The 17,961-nt window shown below is 46.0% G+C and overlaps 1 protein-coding gene across 2 annotated transcripts in view; it reads left to right on the forward strand.

The window, feature by feature from the left end:
* FZD3 (frizzled class receptor 3) overlaps nucleotides 1-17,961 on the forward strand; it is a 142,837-nt gene that overhangs the window by 73,090 nt on the left and 51,786 nt on the right. For both annotated transcript variants that reach the window (XM_069233780.1, XM_069233781.1), the window contains one exon: nucleotides 2,063-3,080. In XM_069233780.1, the coding sequence (XP_069089881.1) occupies nucleotides 2,063-3,080 (1,018 nt within the window). The remainder of the gene's footprint in view (nucleotides 1-2,062; nucleotides 3,081-17,961) is intronic.

The raw sequence follows: 17,961 nt of genomic DNA on the forward strand, positions 1-17,961 counted from the left end.
TTTTGGAAACAGGCCTTGACATCTTCGGAGGGAGCTTGGTGTTTACTTTGCTTTCTTTAACTTCAGAGTGACAGGATTTATGTGGCAATATTACTGTGAAAGGAAATGCTTTTTTCTAGCATACAACAAAATTTTAATGTCTGTAAATGAACTGCGCAGATATTTTAGAAGATATCAGAATTAGGAAAGCACAAATGAAGCACATTTTTTGCAGTTCTGAAGTATAGTGGAAGCAAATGTTTTAATACGATCAAACAAATTACCACTCCAGATGATGACATTTCCACACATTATCGTTTGTGCAGTGTATACTTTAATCAGTGAAACTGTACGTCTGTGCAAATGTAATGGTCACTTAAATTGAGAATGTGCTGTCTGTAATGGCAGTGTGCTACCCTACCATGCATGCTCCACTCTACAACACACTATTCCACTGTACGACACCCCACTCCACAACACTTCACTCTACGGCACTCTATGCTTCTCCACTCTGCTCATTCCGTGACACTGTATGCCACTCCATTTTAGGACACTCTACTCCACCGTATGCAACTCCGTCTACACCACTCCACTCTGACACTCTGCGACACTCCGTTCTACAACACTCTACTCTGACACTCATCTCCACTCTATGACTTTTTACTCCATTGTATGCAACTCCCTCTACACCACTCCACACCACTTTACTCCACTCCACGCTAATCCACAACACTGTATTCTACTCTGATACTCTGCTCTATTCTACGACACTCCACTCTACCACATTCCACTCCTAGAAACTCTTGGCAACTCAATCTATGCCACTCCCCCCCCCACTTTACTCTGACACACTACTCCACACCACTCGACGACACTCCACTCTACTCTGTCACTCCGCCCTACGACAGTCTACTCTGCTCTTCGCAAATCCTCTGCGCCACTCCATGCCACTTTACTCCACTCTGTGCCACTTAACTCTACTCTTCTCTATGACACTCTACTCCCTCCACGACACTTCATTCTATGGCAATCTACTCCATGCTATGCCTCTCCACTTTAGCACAATCTACTCCACTTTACGCCATTCCACTCTACGCCTCTCTAGTCCATGCCACTCTATGCCACTGCATGCAACTTCCTCTATGCCACTCCACTCTACACCACTCTTTGCCACTCCACTTTATGCCCTTCCACAACACTCTATTCCACTCTGTAGCATGCTATGCCCTTCTAGTGTACTCCACTTCACTCTACTCCCTCCACATCACTTCCACACTGTGCCACTCCGCTCTACGGCACTAACTTTTGCACATGCTGAACAGCAGTCACGCTGATGTACAACATGGCTAAAACACATTGGCGAAGCTAATAACACTTGCATAGGCAAGTTCTATTGGCTTTGCCAGTCCTTGTTATTTTTTAGTTGTCATTGTGTGTTTAAAGTATGTCTTCAGAATACAGTATTTCAAAGCCAATAGTACCTTTTTCTTTACACCAGTAATAAATACATTTTCCTGCAATTTACGTTAAAAATAAACAAAATGGTACTCGTTCTAGCTGCACTTGCTTGATGGGAAGCACATGTGTTGTTCTATTACAATTAAGTGCAATGGTTATTGTTTTTTCAATTTCAAATGTCCATTGCAAGCAAATGGCTGCAATGTTTAGGCGGATACACAGTTTTTTTCTCTTTGTTTGTGTGGCATATGCCTGGAATTGAAAGTAAAACAAAATTGAATATACTTGTTTTTGCTTGCTGCTGCAACCTCAACCACAGCCCAGAGATGCCTTTAAAAACACTGCTCTTTCCTTACTGGTCACCGTCATGTTGCTGAGGATGGACTTCACATTAGAAGGAATCATAGGCACCAATTCTAGTGGTTCGTGTACCCCTCGCTGACACACATGATGCATTTGAATCATCAAACACACAACATCTCGAAGCATCAAACGAGCTACACATTAATGGCATTACTTTTGGACAGGCACCAAAGAACTAGCTGCCATGTCGCGCACATTGCCTAAATCTCAAGGTGATCCGCTTTGTACCTTTCAAGACTCTAAATCTTTGCTTTTGTTCTAGATTTCCCGACTGTGATGAACCCTATCCCCGCCAGGTTGATCTCAGCATCGATGACGAGCCCTCCGACGATTCCCCTGCTGAAGTGCACCGGGACTACGGCTTCTGGTGCCCGCGCGAGCTCAAGGTTGATCCTGATCTGGGTTACTCCTTCCTCGGGGTTCGAGACTGCTCCCCTCCCTGCCCTCACATGTACTTCAGACGAGAAGAGTTGTCCTTCGCCCGCTACTTCATCGGGGTGATTTCCATCATCTGCCTCTCAGCCACCCTTTTCACTTTTTTGACTTTTCTGATCGATGTCACTAGGTTCCGCTATCCTGAGAGGCCCATAATTTTCTACGCCGTCTGCTACATGATGGTATCCTTGATATTCTTCATTGGGTTTTTGCTTGAGGATAAAGTTGCCTGCAATGCCCGCAGCCCAGGCCAGTACAAGGCCGCCACTGTGACACAAGGATCGCACAACAAGGCGTGCACCATGCTGTTCATGGTGCTATATTTCTTCACTATGGCTGGCAGCGTTTGGTGGGTCATCCTCACCATCACTTGGTTCTTGGCTGCTGTGCCCAAGTGGGGGAGTGAAGCCATTGAGAAAAAAGCCCTCTTATTTCATGCCAGTGCATGGGGCATCCCTGGCACTCTAACCATCATTCTTCTAGCAATGAACAAGATTGAAGGTGACAATATCAGCGGCGTATGCTTTGTTGGCCTGTACGATGTGGACGCACTGAGATACTTTGTCCTTGCCCCCTTGTGCTTGTACGTCGTGGTGGGAGTTTCCTTGCTGCTGGCTGGCATCATTTCCTTGAACCGGGTGCGGATTGAGATCCCGCTGGAGAAGGAGAACCAGGACAAGCTGGTGAAGTTCATGATCCGCATTGGTGTATTCAGTGTGCTCTATCTTGTGCCTCTTCTCATTGTTGTTGGCTGCTATTTCTACGAACAAGCTCATCGGAGTGTGTGGGAAACGACGTGGATACAAGAACGATGCAGAGATTACCACATACCCTGCCCTTATCAGGTAAGGGACCTCTAGATGCTCCATATGGTTTGCTGATGTGTAGATATTACCATTATACAAGTTGTGCCACATAAAAATTATCCACTCCTGTAGTATTAAAGTATGCAGCTTTCCTTGGGAAAGAATAGGCAGGAGCTGCCCAGAGAAACCCCGAGTCCACATATTGTGTGCCGCCTTCCTGCAAGCAGAGCTTTGTGTGTGTATACTGTAAAATATTAACACAGATATGGAAGCTTGGCCCCCAAGGTGCATTGTTGTGTTGGTGGCTCTTGTGAAGTTTTTATTGAAACCACTGCTGCTGAAGGAAGATCTCCTTAGTCATACTAGTGGTGCAACGTTCCTACTCAGATGTAGCTACAAAAACGTAATAGAAGTAACTTACAGGCATTTGTCAAACTCCTGATGTTTACCTCTGGGCAACGATCTCCAGCAGGGCCAGACTGCAAGGCCAGATTTTTTTTTGAGGGCCACTGGAGACAGAAGGAAAGAGAGATTCAGGTTATCCTCTGTGGTGTTTTGCATATTTGCATCTGCATTTAATCTTTTAGTTGATTGAGTGTTGGAGACCTTATGCTCCTAATATACATAGACACATGTGGATACTGTACAGATGAGTAGGGTTTTCGCCAGCCCTCTCCAGGCATTGTCTGTTGGCATTTTTAAGAAGATGCCATTGGCCGGGTGAGCTATCATTAAGCCATGACAATTCATGGAAGGTCACACAGGTGTTTAAGCAGTTCCCCCCTGATAACATTTTCTACACTTCTTCCCTTCCTGTTGCTGTTTCTTTGCCCCACCCCTCCCACCTCAATCTGGTCCCATCCCCCTTTGCAGGGTGTGCATTGCTTCACAAGCATTGGCAAAGCCTGACTATTCAAAAATGGCTGGTGTGCATGAATACGCATATATGGTGGGCCTCCGTAATGGAGTTTGCTTTTTTTTAAATTCCATTGTAAGATGGAAGTCGTGATTACTCTCCCATGTACGGTGACTTCAGGGGAGCAAATAATATAGTGGCAAAGCCAATTGATCAGTGCCAGCAAGCAAAGGTGAGACCATTTGGCTTTACCAGTATTTCTTACACATTGAAATCCTATTTTACACACTTTTTCAGGAGAATAAATATATAATATTCATAATAGTCTTAAAGTTCCATAAGTTGCATCTTAGAAAGCACCCATTAAATTCCCACTAATAATGTCTCCTTAAAGGCAGGTAAACGTGAGATCTGTGTAGTTTTGAGTAGGTGTGGGGGGAAAGGTCACCTTTTCGTTTTACTGATCCAAGGTTTTTTAAAGCATGCCTCTAATTGGTTTCGTGGTGCCCATCTTTTGAAGTCCATTTATTTATTTCCACCTCTTCTGTGACTGAGGAAACAGTTGAGTTTAGAAATTGAAATTTACTTGAGAGGAGGACCACCGGTTCCATCATATCTGCCCATCTCTTTTATGTTCCCTGCGTGGCCATCAAATGTTCTTTCCCTTACCCAACAGAAGGAAATGCATGTCCCTTGCTATGCCACCTTTATATAGGTTTATAGCCTGCTGCCAAGGTTGTTAAAGGCCCTGAACCTGAGTTATAGGCCCGAGCCACAGGCGAGGGCTTATAACAAGGGAAGGAGGCCTTTAACAACCTTCGGCAAAGGGAACATTCTACCCAATAAGGATAGAATGTCTACATTTAAAAAAAGAAAAACCTGAAGACCTGGCGCTCCGGCCTTATCCCAGCCATTATAAGCCCAGAACTACCCCATTGTCTTCAATGGAGCTCTGAACATTCCATTCTTCTAATATAGCCCTGTAACCTGCCGTAGCGGGCTCTATCGGCCTTTAAAGGCGGGGGCTTTTAACAAAGGAGCGGGACTTTAATGCCGGTATAGCCCAACCATGGAGGACTATAAGGCTATTCTAACATTCCGTCACTAGAGGGCAGAATGTTTTAATAAATAATACAAAAGCTTCACGGAGCCCGAGGGGACTGAAATCTCCTTGGGCTCCATGAGGAATTTTGTGTTCACAGCAACTGCTGTGAAGACAACATTTGAATGTTGGAGTTCCGGACTTCTACCGGCCATTAGGGGAGTGGAGCACTACCATTGTCTTCAGTGGAACTCTCAACATTCCAATCTTCTAATACCCAATATTGATTATCACTGCAGCCTCTCCGTCTAGCACTACTTTTATAACTAAATACTTCCTTCCTCACATCTTCCTGCAGTCCATGCTTTATTAATGATCATGTATCTGTCCTCCACTGATCATTGGTTATAACAGGGGAAATGTTCATGGAGTTGGTCAATTTGCATGTCTCATGAACTTATCTCCTGCCTTTCTCCTGAGAAACAACTTTAGATGTTATGTTTAACAAGCTTTTGACTACACAAAGATATAAGTTACTGTCCACAAAGTGTTGATTGATATCTCGGAGTACTTGATGTAGAGTAGAAGTGTTCTTGGCATGCAGGAGGTAACGAAACCTAGCATGGGGAAGACGCCAGGAACGGATGGATTCCCTGCCGATTTCTATATGGCTTACACCGAAGAGCTGACCCCCCCAAGTTGGTGGCTTTCTATGAGGCAGCTAGAGCCTCTGGTTGTTTGCCGGTCACCTCTAGAGAGGCTCTGGTGATCCCCTTTCTAAAGCCGGGAAAGCCTGCCCACAGCCGCTGGGCATAAAGGCCGCTCTCGATGTTGAACCTCGACTATAAGATCTTGAGTAGAATCATGGCGACTAGGCTCCTACAATACATGACCAAGCTAAACCACCCCGATCAGGAGTGCTTCATACCAGGCCGGAACATGTCACTTAACATTAGATGACTGCTATTGCTACCGGAGGCACAAGACAACATTGAGAGCGCTGTTGCTTTTGGCGTGTATGTAGAAAAGGCTTTCAATAGCCTGGAGTGGGGATACCTATATGATGTGATGCGGCATATGCAGCTAGACGAGGGCTTTATTGCCTAGCCTAAACTGCTGTAAATGGACCCGATAGCTCAGGTCTGCACGGGCAGGACTATCTCTGACGCTTATAAAGTGGGATGCGTGGCAAGACAGGGATGTCCCCTGTCACCCCTGCTCTTCGTGTTGGCCATTCAGCCGCTGGCCGACTTTGCAAGATCTGCGGTGCATTATCAGGGGCTGCTTATAGGTGCACAATGGCAGAGCATAGCCGTATACATGGATGGCGTGCTGTTTTTTTTTACAGAACGTACATGGAAATCTAAAGGGAGCTTGAACCATGTTAGCGCAGGTTGTCGGGATTACAAGTGAACTGGCAGAATTCCAGACTGTTCCTGATCCAGTGAGTCCCCAACCGGATGGGCTGGAGTTACTAACCAAGGAACCACGGAATTTGGCATTTGGGGGTCAAGGTTTATCATACCCGGCCTGACATTTTAGATGGGAATGTGGGCCAAGCGATTAGGGCATTAAAGTTGCACATGGCCTTCTGGAGCACTCTTCCCCAGATCAGGGAAGGGGGGAAAAGCGTTGCTCAGAATAATTGCACTCCGACTCCTGTACCTCTCAGGGACACTGCCCATGTGGATCCCTCGAGCAACATTTAAGGAGCTACATTCACTGGTTATGGCTTTTATCTTGGGCCCGGGGTGCAGGAGAGTGTCTCAGTCCATGTTGAAATGTCAGGCGGGGGTTAGGGAACTGGCAGTGCCCGAGTTTAAGACTTACTATCTCGCTGCCCAAATTCAATGGTCTGTGCAGTGGCTGTCGGGCAGGTGTACCCCTGATGGTCGTATGGGGATTTTTGTTCCAATCCTGTAGGATCTCACCAAAGTCCCATTACAAGAGAGGCGCCCAGCAGCAGGAAACACCCAGGAGTGTAGGGTTGTCGCAAAATGCTTCCCTCTTTGCCTCCAGAAAATGGGTAGTAAAATCCCATATGTCAAGGACCTGCCAATCAGCATGCTGACTGATTTGCCACCTTGGGGAGGCTAGAGGGGGTTGAAGGACTGGGTAGAGGGAGGAACGTCAACAATTGGGGACCTCTGCCAAGCAGCAGAATTAATGCCATTTGAAGAATTATTCTCAGCATTTGACCTTTTTACTACTACAAGCGGTTACATTAGCACTCTGCAGACATTGAGGTGGGGGGGGTGGGGAATCGACCGAACCAACCACATAGAGTTGTTGCCAGTACACTGCTCTCACACCAGGAACTATCAAGGCTGTCTCATGTTTATACAGGGCAATAGGGAATGATCTCCATAAGACATTAGAGAGGTTGAAGACCAGCTGGGAGATGGATCCGGGTGCACCAGTGCCTGAGAGAGACTGGGACACTATCCTAGAGAGGGTCCCAAAGGTCTCTTGAAATGTCTTTTTCAAATTAATCAATTACTGCGTTCTTCACAGAGCGCACCTTACACCTGAAAGTACTGGAAGATATTTCTTGTTGGCAGAAGCGGCGTGCTCAAGAAGTAGGTGGGTGGAGGCAAACCTTTTACACATGTTGTGGTCTTGTCCACTGAGAAGAAATAACAAGAACAAACTGGGCACTCACAGAAGGGTATGTACCCTGCACGCCTGGACACTGGGTTGGTTTCCTCACAATTCCAAAACAAAGGTCACAAGTAAATTCCAAGACTTGGCCTATTTATTAGCCAAACAGGAAATGGAAATCTCAGAGAGGGCCCCGAATAACTACTTGGCGCAGGGAGCTGTTAAAATAGGCGGGCTGTGGGGGTAGAGTGTTGATGAGGGAGGTCAGGCGGGGGATTGGTACAATGGAGGCAGCCCGAGCCTGGGAGGCCCTTGTGGGTGGTCTTAAGACCCCGGAACCTAACTCGCCAGTGGGAACACCAGCGCGATAAGTGTAACAGTCTTAGGCGCCGGATTGGTTGAAGAGAGGCTCCCCCTCCTATCTGGCCATTCCTCCATGGAAGACGAAGACGGAACAAAGTAACTATATCTGATTGCCCTCTTGCACTGGGACACTCTGTGGTTTGGTACTAAGGACTGTATGGACACACATATCAGGGGGGTGGGGAATGGGAACGTAGTTAAGGTTATGAGAGAAGTTTGCCCTTGTCGCCTTGTTTGAATAAATGATGTAACATGAGTATGCATCCGATTAAGAAAGTTGACAAATGTGCAAGGGGGGGAATGTTGTAAAACCCAATCAAATGTGTTTCAAACAAAAAAGGTGTTCGTGACATGCATAGATGAGAGCCTATTAGCACGAGACATACTAGCTGTTGTTCGGTAGATGGCAGTGAAATTGTCTGTAGAGTTACTTTTTATGCTGGCAGTTATTCACTTGGTGACATTACTAAAGCGCTTTAAATTTGCACTTTTGGTTTAGAACTGATCATTTACTTAGGTTTAAGGCCCAATACCACTGCATGCTATGCAGCCCATGTGATCTTTGTGCCCTGTTGTCTGGTATGTATGGAACCGCCTGTTTATGCAGAAGAACTACTCTGCACTATGGGCTACTACGTGTAAATGTTATTGGTCAAGGATGCATCCTTTTGAATCACATTATTGTGACCCAGATACACAAGGTGTAATGCTGTCCTGCATCTAAAAAAAATTACTTAAAAAAAAACTTTAGCATTTGTGATCAGTGAAGGTCCAGAAGGGCTGGATCCATGCCATGTTTTCAGGATAACCACTGACTTTGTAAATAGGTTCCATCTATATTACTTGCATGTATTTAGTATGGATATTCTTAAACTCTGGCATGGATCAGACCCTCTTGGACCAACAGTGGATCCCCATTATTATATATAAGATTGTGTTTTGCAATGCAAGTTATTAAATAATTATTTGTGGAAACAGTCGTTGTTCTGACCTGCTGTTGCCGTTAATGTTCCCAAGAAAACGGCTTTGCGGGAACCGCTAGGCATGCTTCCAGTTACGGAATTGCGGAAATGGACGCTTTTCAAAAATTGTTTAATCCGGGCATCTGCGGCATTGTCTATTAAGGAAAGGACCAGTTAATACTTGTAGCATTCATTGGTTGTCCCTATGCTCATTTGCGGTCATTTTCTTATTTCTGTTCTGTAAGTACTATTGTGCACCTTAAAGTTGTGGTGAACAACTGAAATGAGTAGCGGGGAGGCATGGAGGGGGAACTCCACTGCAAAAATTATTTCTTTAATAATGATAATAGCACCTGGTGCTTTCGCCCCAGGGCTTTTAGTTTTGTTAATCTATAAGAACCTTTAGAATCAATCCACACTGCCTCAGGCGTGTGCCAGGTTGGACTCCAGAAGTCTGTAGGGTGCTTCCTTGGCTTTGGTGGCAAGAAGTCAGTTTAGGGTCATGTTTGCACCCCCCTAGGACAAAAACTCAGTTAGCAGCTTCAGGAATGCTGCAAGATGCAGATTAAAAAGTAATATGTAAGAACCTTGTAAAGTATGTCCTGCTGCATCTTTTCAGCTTTAGTCATATAATTGTCGGGCCTCTGGGCAATCGATATGTGTTGATCAATATATGTTAAGCACAAGGGACTAGGAAGGCGGTGCTCCTGTGATATTTTTGCAAGGCAAAGACACAAATCCACTAGTTAGGGAGCATTTCTCAAAATATTTGCAGGTTGAGAGGCTTTCCTCACCCATAAAATGGAGTTGGTGTTTCCCAACTAGTAACCGATAAAATGCAGACTGAGATTGCTCACTGTTTGTATACTTTTGGTTGAATACATGGGATGACCGCAAGGCTAACCTCGCTGATTAACATTCTGTCAGTTTAGTCGAGACCTGATGTTATTGATATTGTAGGGCCAGGCAGTAAGTCATGTAGACGAGGCATCATTTCCCATCCAGTTCTGCAGCCTCAGCGTTATTTAAAAACATTTTTTTTTTTTAAAACCACCATCTTGAATGGCAGGGATGTAAATTCGAGTTGGCAGGTTTAACTAATGCCATTGATGCAATCGATTAATATAAGACGGCTACCCCAGTGATCTTATCACAGAAGCAGAGAGCGACCCAACTAAGCCAGAAGCTAGACGTTAGTCTCCACCATGCAGTCATCGAAAGCACTGCACGAGTTTAATTGAAAAACAAGCATTTGCAATGCAATGGGTCTTGCGTTAGCTCGAGTTAGAGCTATTAGCGTTGTAAATTCCTAACCCGACTTTTTTGCCACATAAAATGAAAAGTTAAACTGTTGCCGTAAGCAAGCCAATTCTAAGTGCCTCGGCTACCATGAGCGTGAGAGCCAAAGAGACACGCAAAAGGAAAGAGAAGTTTGCTTGTAGTCAATCATATCAGCAAAAGTGCAGTTATCCATGTAAAAGGTCAGTGGCCAAGGTGGTAACAAAACTGCCCTGTGGAGGGACAAATGTAAAGCATTTAGCAATAATAACAAAGGATTTTTGAAAGGCAAGCCCACGAACGTTTGAAAGTGATGGGCGTGCGGTGATCGTGGTTAAAAGCCCACAGATAGATTACAACAGGCCAGAGCGCTTGCGTGCTCAACCTAAAAAATAAAGAATTGAAGCTTAATCTCCCTGGTCTAAATGTGCTGCTGGTTTTTATAGCTAAACACCCATTGACTGCTCACTATCATTTACTTGGAGTTCGTCCATACTGAATACTAGACTGATTCAAATTGAGTTTGTTTCTTAATGTGATTATTAGTTTCTGTTCAGTGAAGTTGTCAGTTTCCATGAGGGTTTGCTATAACCAGAGCTTTCTGTCAAATACTACACGTGTTAACAACAATATTAACTAACAAATGTACTTGGTACTGGTTTGTAGTCTGCCTTATCATTTCTTACTTGGAGCGTGAGAACAGGTGCCACCAGGAGTATTGTTTGCTACTCGTGCTATGCTGCTATCCTAAAGCGTCCTAGTGATGTCAAGAATCAAAAACGAAGGAGAGGAAGCTACGTTTATGGCTGTTACCCCTTCCTGTCTCTCCTTTATTGGCATCTCTGCTCCTCAAGCCAGCGAAGGAGCCACAAAGAATCGAGGAACGGGTCTCCAAGTCAGTACTTCAGATAGTTTTGTACAACTTTGGAGTCATTTCTGAAAACCATTGGTGAGCAAGCAAAGCACTTGGTAAAAAGGCTGATCACTTCTCATTTATATCACACACTGTGTGTAAACTTCTGCTCTGATGCACGACAACATTTCATTTTATGATATCGACAACAGAGCACAAGCTCTTGCATCTTGTTCACCGTACTTCCTAGAAGCAATCATCAGATCCCAAGGTGTCCGTGAATACTAAGCAGGCTTTTCACAACAGGGTCAGGGGGAGCTGGCCAGGTCCCCACCGGGAAGGGGCGAGGAGAGCTCACCTGACATGCTGCATTGTGTTTGGGACGCACGTTCTCTTGGACATCTCACTGCATGCACAAAGGGAGATGTGGGGAAATTTAGTTGTGCAACTCCCTTTTCTAGTGAAGTACAAGAAACATTTGCCACGGTCTTGGTAGTCTCATATCACCTATGGAATCGAGTCCGTCAGTGGAAAGAATTCGTATGCACCTACAAGATATTAAAGTCAGGCAATATATTTGATTTCTGTTTTTTGTTTAAGCACTTCTCAAAAAATGTCCTCTGACCACAAAGTGGCATAAGTTTAGGAGTTAGTGTCAATTCACTAGGCAGGCCTTGTGGTTTCAACCATGAGGTAAGTCTCCAGATGCAGTTCTGGGGCGGGTACTTCTATTTGAGGCAGTGGGTTTCTTTACATGGGGTAACGCCCATCGATCTATGTTTTCACTGTGTAAGATTTGATTTCAGTTCATCAACCTTTGCAGCCTTGTCAGCTTTGCCAGGTATTTCATGCAATTAAATATTGATCATGATAGAGGTTACAGGAGCGCCCACAGTTGGCGCGCTAAAACAATTTAAATTAACGAGGAAGAAGTAAAGAAGACATTATACTCTACGACCAGGAGTGGATAAGCCTCATTTCATGGTCTCTTTGTCCCTCAGTTTCCTAATGATCAGTCTCCATAGAGCGCACTTTGACTATTTAGCTGTGCTTCGGGATTCCCAAATCAATCAAATTTCGGAGCATTTGTTTCTTCTCTGACAAAGCCAGTAGTTAAGTAATATGTATCCTCAGTCTGTTATTTCCAATCTTTTCCCCGGTTCGCATGGACGCACTTTTGTTTACTTCCATTTTCCCATAACCATCTTTGCCAGTTCTTTGTATTTCTCTCTCAAGTGCTAAACTTAATTCTTTGTTTCTGCACCCTACAGTTAAGACCATCAGGAGCTCGAACTTAGTTACTCTGATCAATCAATCAAAGAGATTTATAGAGTGCGCTACTCACCTGTGAGGGTCTCAAGGCGCTGGGGGGGGGGGGGGGGGGCAGGGAGGTGGTGGGAGTTCCAGGCTTTGGGGGCCAGATATGAGGAAGATCTGCCTCCAGTGGTGGTGTGTTTGATGCGGGGGACTGTGGCTAGAGAGAGGTCGGTGGAACGGAGGTGGCGTGTGGGGGTGTGGAAGGTCACTCTTTCGTTAAGGTAGGATGGGCCGGTGTTGTGGAGGGATTTGTGTGCGTGGATGAGGATCTTGAAGGTGATCCTTTTGTCTATGGGGAGCCAGTGGATGGATTTGAGGTGTGGTGAGATGTGTTCATGGCGGGGGAGGTCGAGGATGAGTCGTGCTGCTGCGTTCTGGATTCGCTGTAGTTTGCGCTTGAGTTTGAGTGTGGTGCCGGTGTAGAGTGCGTTGCCGTAGTCTAGCCTGCTGCTGAAGACTGCGTGGGTGACTGTCTTTCTGGTCTCTGTGGGGATCCATTTGAATGTTTTTTTCAGTGTGCGGAGTGTGTTCCTGTGGCCGGTTACTGTTTGGGGGTCTGTTTGAGACCTTGTTGTCATCCCTTCTGCCAGTCTTTCTTCCTTTTCGGTGACGTCCGACAAGCTTTGCAGCATTTTTTGTTATGTAACTAAAAAGGCCACAACAGCACCGCACAAGGGCAGAGTTTGCATCTCTGATGTTGGCTACAAACGTCCCGGTGTTTTCCTTCTTTTGTGTTGCAAGAGGAATCTGTGATTGACTCCGACTTTTCTGAAAGTATGGCATGGACATCCTGGGCACTGACAGATGCCTTGCTGGTCACTGAGAAAAGTGGTGTCACCTCTCCCCCTCCAGGACCTCTCCAAGACTTGCACCTAATGCAGAGCAGATACAACAGAGTGCAGACAGGAGCCTTGTATTCGAGGTGTGCTGTATTCTATTCTGGGGACCATTTAATTTGCTCGTGCCCACCTCGCCTGAAGAGTCTCCCATGACTTGTAAAACCATTTCCATGTTTCAGAGCCTAGTATATTCCTACTGAGTGTGAGCACGTGCAGTCAGTGATGTCACTCAGTCATGCGACTCGACGTATTTTGCCACCATGAAAAGCTGCTGACTGCCACCATTTGGCAGGACGCTCCTGAGACTGCGAAGAGATGCGGCTGTTTTAGTCACATCAGAGTCCAGTCCACAGAATTGCAAGTGTGCCACTCTGAAGTGCCCCTGTCACTCACTAAGGTCCCCTCATCTCACTCCAGTATCATCTGTTGCCTCACCCCTTCCAACGGGTGCATTGGAAAAGGGTGTTCTAATGATGCCAGGAAAACGCTAAGCGGTGCGTGGATTTTTTATGCCTTCCGCTACAGAGAAGATGGATGAATGAATGAATGTAACAACAAGGAAGCTAGAGGTATGTATGCAGTATGTATTTGGTTTTATCTTTAGCATGATGGTAGCGGCTGTGCCAGGATGGGCAGGGGCATTCTGTTGTACTGAATGACCATGGGTTAATCTCGGTCATGGGTAGGCATTGGCAGTCGCCTCACTCAACTAGCCTGAAGTTTGTATCCGGGTTCACTCACGCAGTCAGCTGACCACTCAACATATTTTTCGAGTTAAACAGCAACTTTTGTCCAAGGGCAGTGTCATACTACTTTATCAACAAGTACAATGGGCATTAGGAAAGCCAATGGCCTTGGCTTGCTTTTTGATTCTGGACTAAAAAAAAAAAAATGATGATTGCAGCAAAAAAAATAAAAATAAAAAATAACTGTTGCTTTCTTTATACAATGCATCTATGAGATAGCTTATTATTTTGATTCAGTTTATTTTTTGAGGTCTAAAATAGTCCCTCATGCGTTGCAATGCAATCACTCCAGAGCAGGCGGAATGATACACCAAACAGCTGGTGACATGAAGGGAGAAACAAAGAATATTGTTGATGCGGCCGAGTCACACTCTATGGGCCTAATGCGTTGCCTTGCCTGTGGATGTATTAGAGGACCAAAGTTTAAAGTACCTGCCGTCATCACTGCAGCAAACTCCGGCCATTATGACTTTATTTCCCCACAAAATGTTCGGATCCATGTTTATAGGGTGCTTTTCCTGGCATTTTTTTTTAAATAGCTGTGTGAAAAAATGCAGACATTTTCACCTTCTCAGAGCAGGGACTGTGGGACTACCGGTGGGGAGGAAGGGGGTCATGGGCACCCCAGTACCTGCCGAGGGGGGAGCGTTATCTGCATTGCTCCTGCCCACAACCCCTATGACAAGTCTTTGGGCCTAGAATTATCAGGTACGAAGTTTTCAGACCATATAATTCCAGGCACACTTGTAATGAGGACTTGGTTTATTTCGTTCACAGTCCCTCCAGGTGAAAGAAGGCAACTGGTGCTAAGAGAGAATGTATATTTTAAACAATTTAGTAACAGGTTAATCAGATATATGTGCTGTCAAACCAGACCCAAAACGGGCATGTTTCATTCGGTTTATTAATTTATTTAATTGGGTCTGGTGTGAAAGTTCTGCTTACCCTCCCATGTGCCCATTTTGTCTTTGGAACTTGTGTTACTTAATCCACACACAGCTCTAAAGCAACAGTGTCCTGAAGTGATCCGGTGAGATTGCCAAAAAGCTTTTGAGTAGTTCCAGGCCTCGGATGCAACCACGAATCAGGCCTGAAAATGGCCTTTGGGGCAGTTTCCAAACATGGAGTATCCCGTCCCAGTCAGCGAGTAGCTCTGTAATGTTTTAAAAGGGGGGCGGAAGGGGGCAGCTCCCAGTGAACAACCACACACAGCCCCCGTTAACGATTGAACGTCGACGCTCACGTTGTCATCAGTGTCCTGTGTTTTTTGTAGACACGAATGTGACCGGTTGTTGGCACGTGGTTCCCTCAGGCCTACCTAAAACCTGTCAGTGTGCCCAGCTGTGCCAACAGGCCCTCGTATGGTGCAGTTGACTGTATGGACCTTCAGAAAAAAATGAAGTTAGACAGACAAAAAATGTGTTTGCAGTGAATGCATTACCACTAACTACACCTGCCATTTTGTTGTTGTTAAAAATAACAATCCTATTTCCTTAATTCAAAGAACAGGATCCACACTCCGAGGACAGAGCTCCCCCGGGGCTGCCTTCCAGGTGAACAGGCTGCTTCTTGCCAGTGTCAGGGCTGGGCGGAGGATGCTCCAGTGGTGGGTGTGGGGGGGGGGGGGGGGGGGGGGGCTTCTCTTCCGGAAGTGGTAAAGGCCCCTTGCATTCTGGGACGCTGGATCTCAGCTTGTCACGAAGCCTCAAAGCTGCAGAGGCAAATGTGTCGTCCCTTCTGCTAGCAGCGGGCCCTGGCAGTACTCTTCTGCTCGCACGGCTGCCCCAGCTGTCGCGCCATCTGCTCCCTGGCAGCTCTTCCACCCTCGGAGACAGACAAGGGGCTGTGAGGGTCTTGCAGTCAAGTGCGTTTCTCGAATGCCTCGCCCTTTGTGCCTGTGGGATCCAAGGCTGCAAACTGACTTTCCAAAGCTGTTTCCTGCACGTCGTAAGGACCACTACCTCACGTTTCCTCTTGGTGGTGTGCTTTAGTATGTCTGGTAGTTACTAGTTAACCAGACCCTTTTGGGATTACTACTGGTATTAGGGTACAGGTCACATGAATAGCCGGGGGGTGTATGTGTGTGTGTGTGTGTATATATATATATATATATATATATATATATATATATATATATATATATATATATATAATTTTTTTTTTTTTTTTTTTTTACCCAGTAGTTATAGTTAGGATCGAGTTTCTGAAAGAAATGCATGTTGGGGTTTATTTTTTGACCAATCTTTATGAAACTTTTAAAAAACAATTGTTTTTCACCTCCGCTCCTAACTGGTAAGTTTCGAGGGGCTCCGTCAAGTGGAAGCTGAGAAACGGGGTGTGGGAAGAGAGTCCCAAAACACGTTTTCCCCATTCATTTTTCCATGGGAAATTTAGACACCGGTAAAGCCCTAACAGCTGAACCGATTTACACCAAAACTGAAAGAACGCTATATCTTGGTCCAGAAAGTGTGCGTTTTGTGATTTGGTGTAAATCTGTTCAGTAGTTTTTTTGAGCAATTAATGCTCAAAAACGTTGTATATTTTGTGCCGCGGAGGATCCGCGGACCCAACTGATCTCTTGGAGAGATCCAGTTGGCCGCCCCCACATCAACAACAATGTAACGGCAGCCACTGGATTCTTGACTGGGTCCTGAGTTCTTAAAAAAAAAAAAGGAAAAAAAAAGATATAAACAGGCAGGGTAGAGATACCCTCATCCCCTAGCCTTGATGGTGGGGTCCCATAGGGACCTGACTGGGGGCCAAAAATCTTTTTTTTTTTTTTTTTTTACATATGTTGCCACAGAATCTCAGAGGAGCCTATGTATAGATCTATCTATCTATTCCAGGAGGGAGGGCTGCACAAAGTGTTTGTTTTGGGGAGCAGGAACATGGCCTCCGAGCTGCTTCATTGAGGCCCCAAGAACCCCAGAGCCGATGTACAAAATGGAGGGAGGGTGGCATGCGGCCCCTCCTTTCAGACCCTTATTAGGCCCTGGGGCCCGCATCTCCTGGAGCTGAATGTATTTTTTTTTTAAATGTGGAGGGCTGCTCGGTCCTCCTCCTTAGCCTAAAAATGCCCTGGGAGCCCTGTCCCCCAGGGCCGTAACATAGTTGAAAAGGGAGAGGGGCCACAATGCCACCCTCCAAGAGCCTCTAATGGCCCTCAGCACCCCATCCCACAGCGCCGGCTCAGTTACTGTCTCCCGAGGGGCCCACACTGGGGACACAGTAAGTTGAAACATATGTTTGCTTATGCCTGGTGGGAGTATTTTTAAATCTCTCCCCAGGTAGAAGCAAACATGCCTTCCCTGTCTGAAGCGGTGCAGGCAGGGAAGGCATGTCTGCTTCCACCCAACGGGAGATTTAAAAATGCTCCCGGCAGAAAATTCAAACATGCTCCCTCCATGTGGGAGCAGACGTCTGTTTCCGACCAGTTATTGGTCCCACCCAGATGGAGCAGGCAAAACAGCTGCAATGCTGGGTCCTGCCCTATACTGGGCGCTGGCTGGAGCCGCAGGTGACACTAGGTATCCCCTGCAGCCTCAACTTGTGATTCGTGGGTACAGTGGTGTGCACCGGGGCCCCACCCATGGCCCCGGGTGATGAGGTCCCCAGGACCCATCACCCTTACAAGGCTCGGTAAGGGTCTGCACACCCTCTCCCCTTAATTATGTAATTTGGAAATTCTGAATTTTATTGCAATTCAGCCATTGGGAATGGTGGACACACACACACACACACACCCCAATTGGAATTTGCCATCTTGAGATGGGATCCCTGGGGCAGGTGTTTTGGCCACCCCCCACCCCTGACTATATATGTTTTGGTCCCAGAGGGTCCCTGAGGCCATTATTGGCTTGGGGCTGTGCGCCTCTCACATATATGGTTTGGCTCCAGAGGATGTGGTCCCTGGGGCCCCTTCTGGCTTGGGGAAGTAAGCATTTGCTTTGCAAGAATCATTTGACCCCCAGGGGGTGGAGTCCTTAGGGCCCCAAGTGGCTCATGGAGGTGGGTCAGGCACCTCCTACCCTTTAAAAAAAAAAAAAAAAAAAAAAAAATGCCC

Source organism: Pleurodeles waltl, chromosome 5, assembly GCF_031143425.1.
Source record: "Pleurodeles waltl isolate 20211129_DDA chromosome 5, aPleWal1.hap1.20221129, whole genome shotgun sequence".
In the NCBI taxonomy this organism is placed as follows: domain Eukaryota; kingdom Metazoa; phylum Chordata; class Amphibia; order Caudata; family Salamandridae; genus Pleurodeles; species Pleurodeles waltl.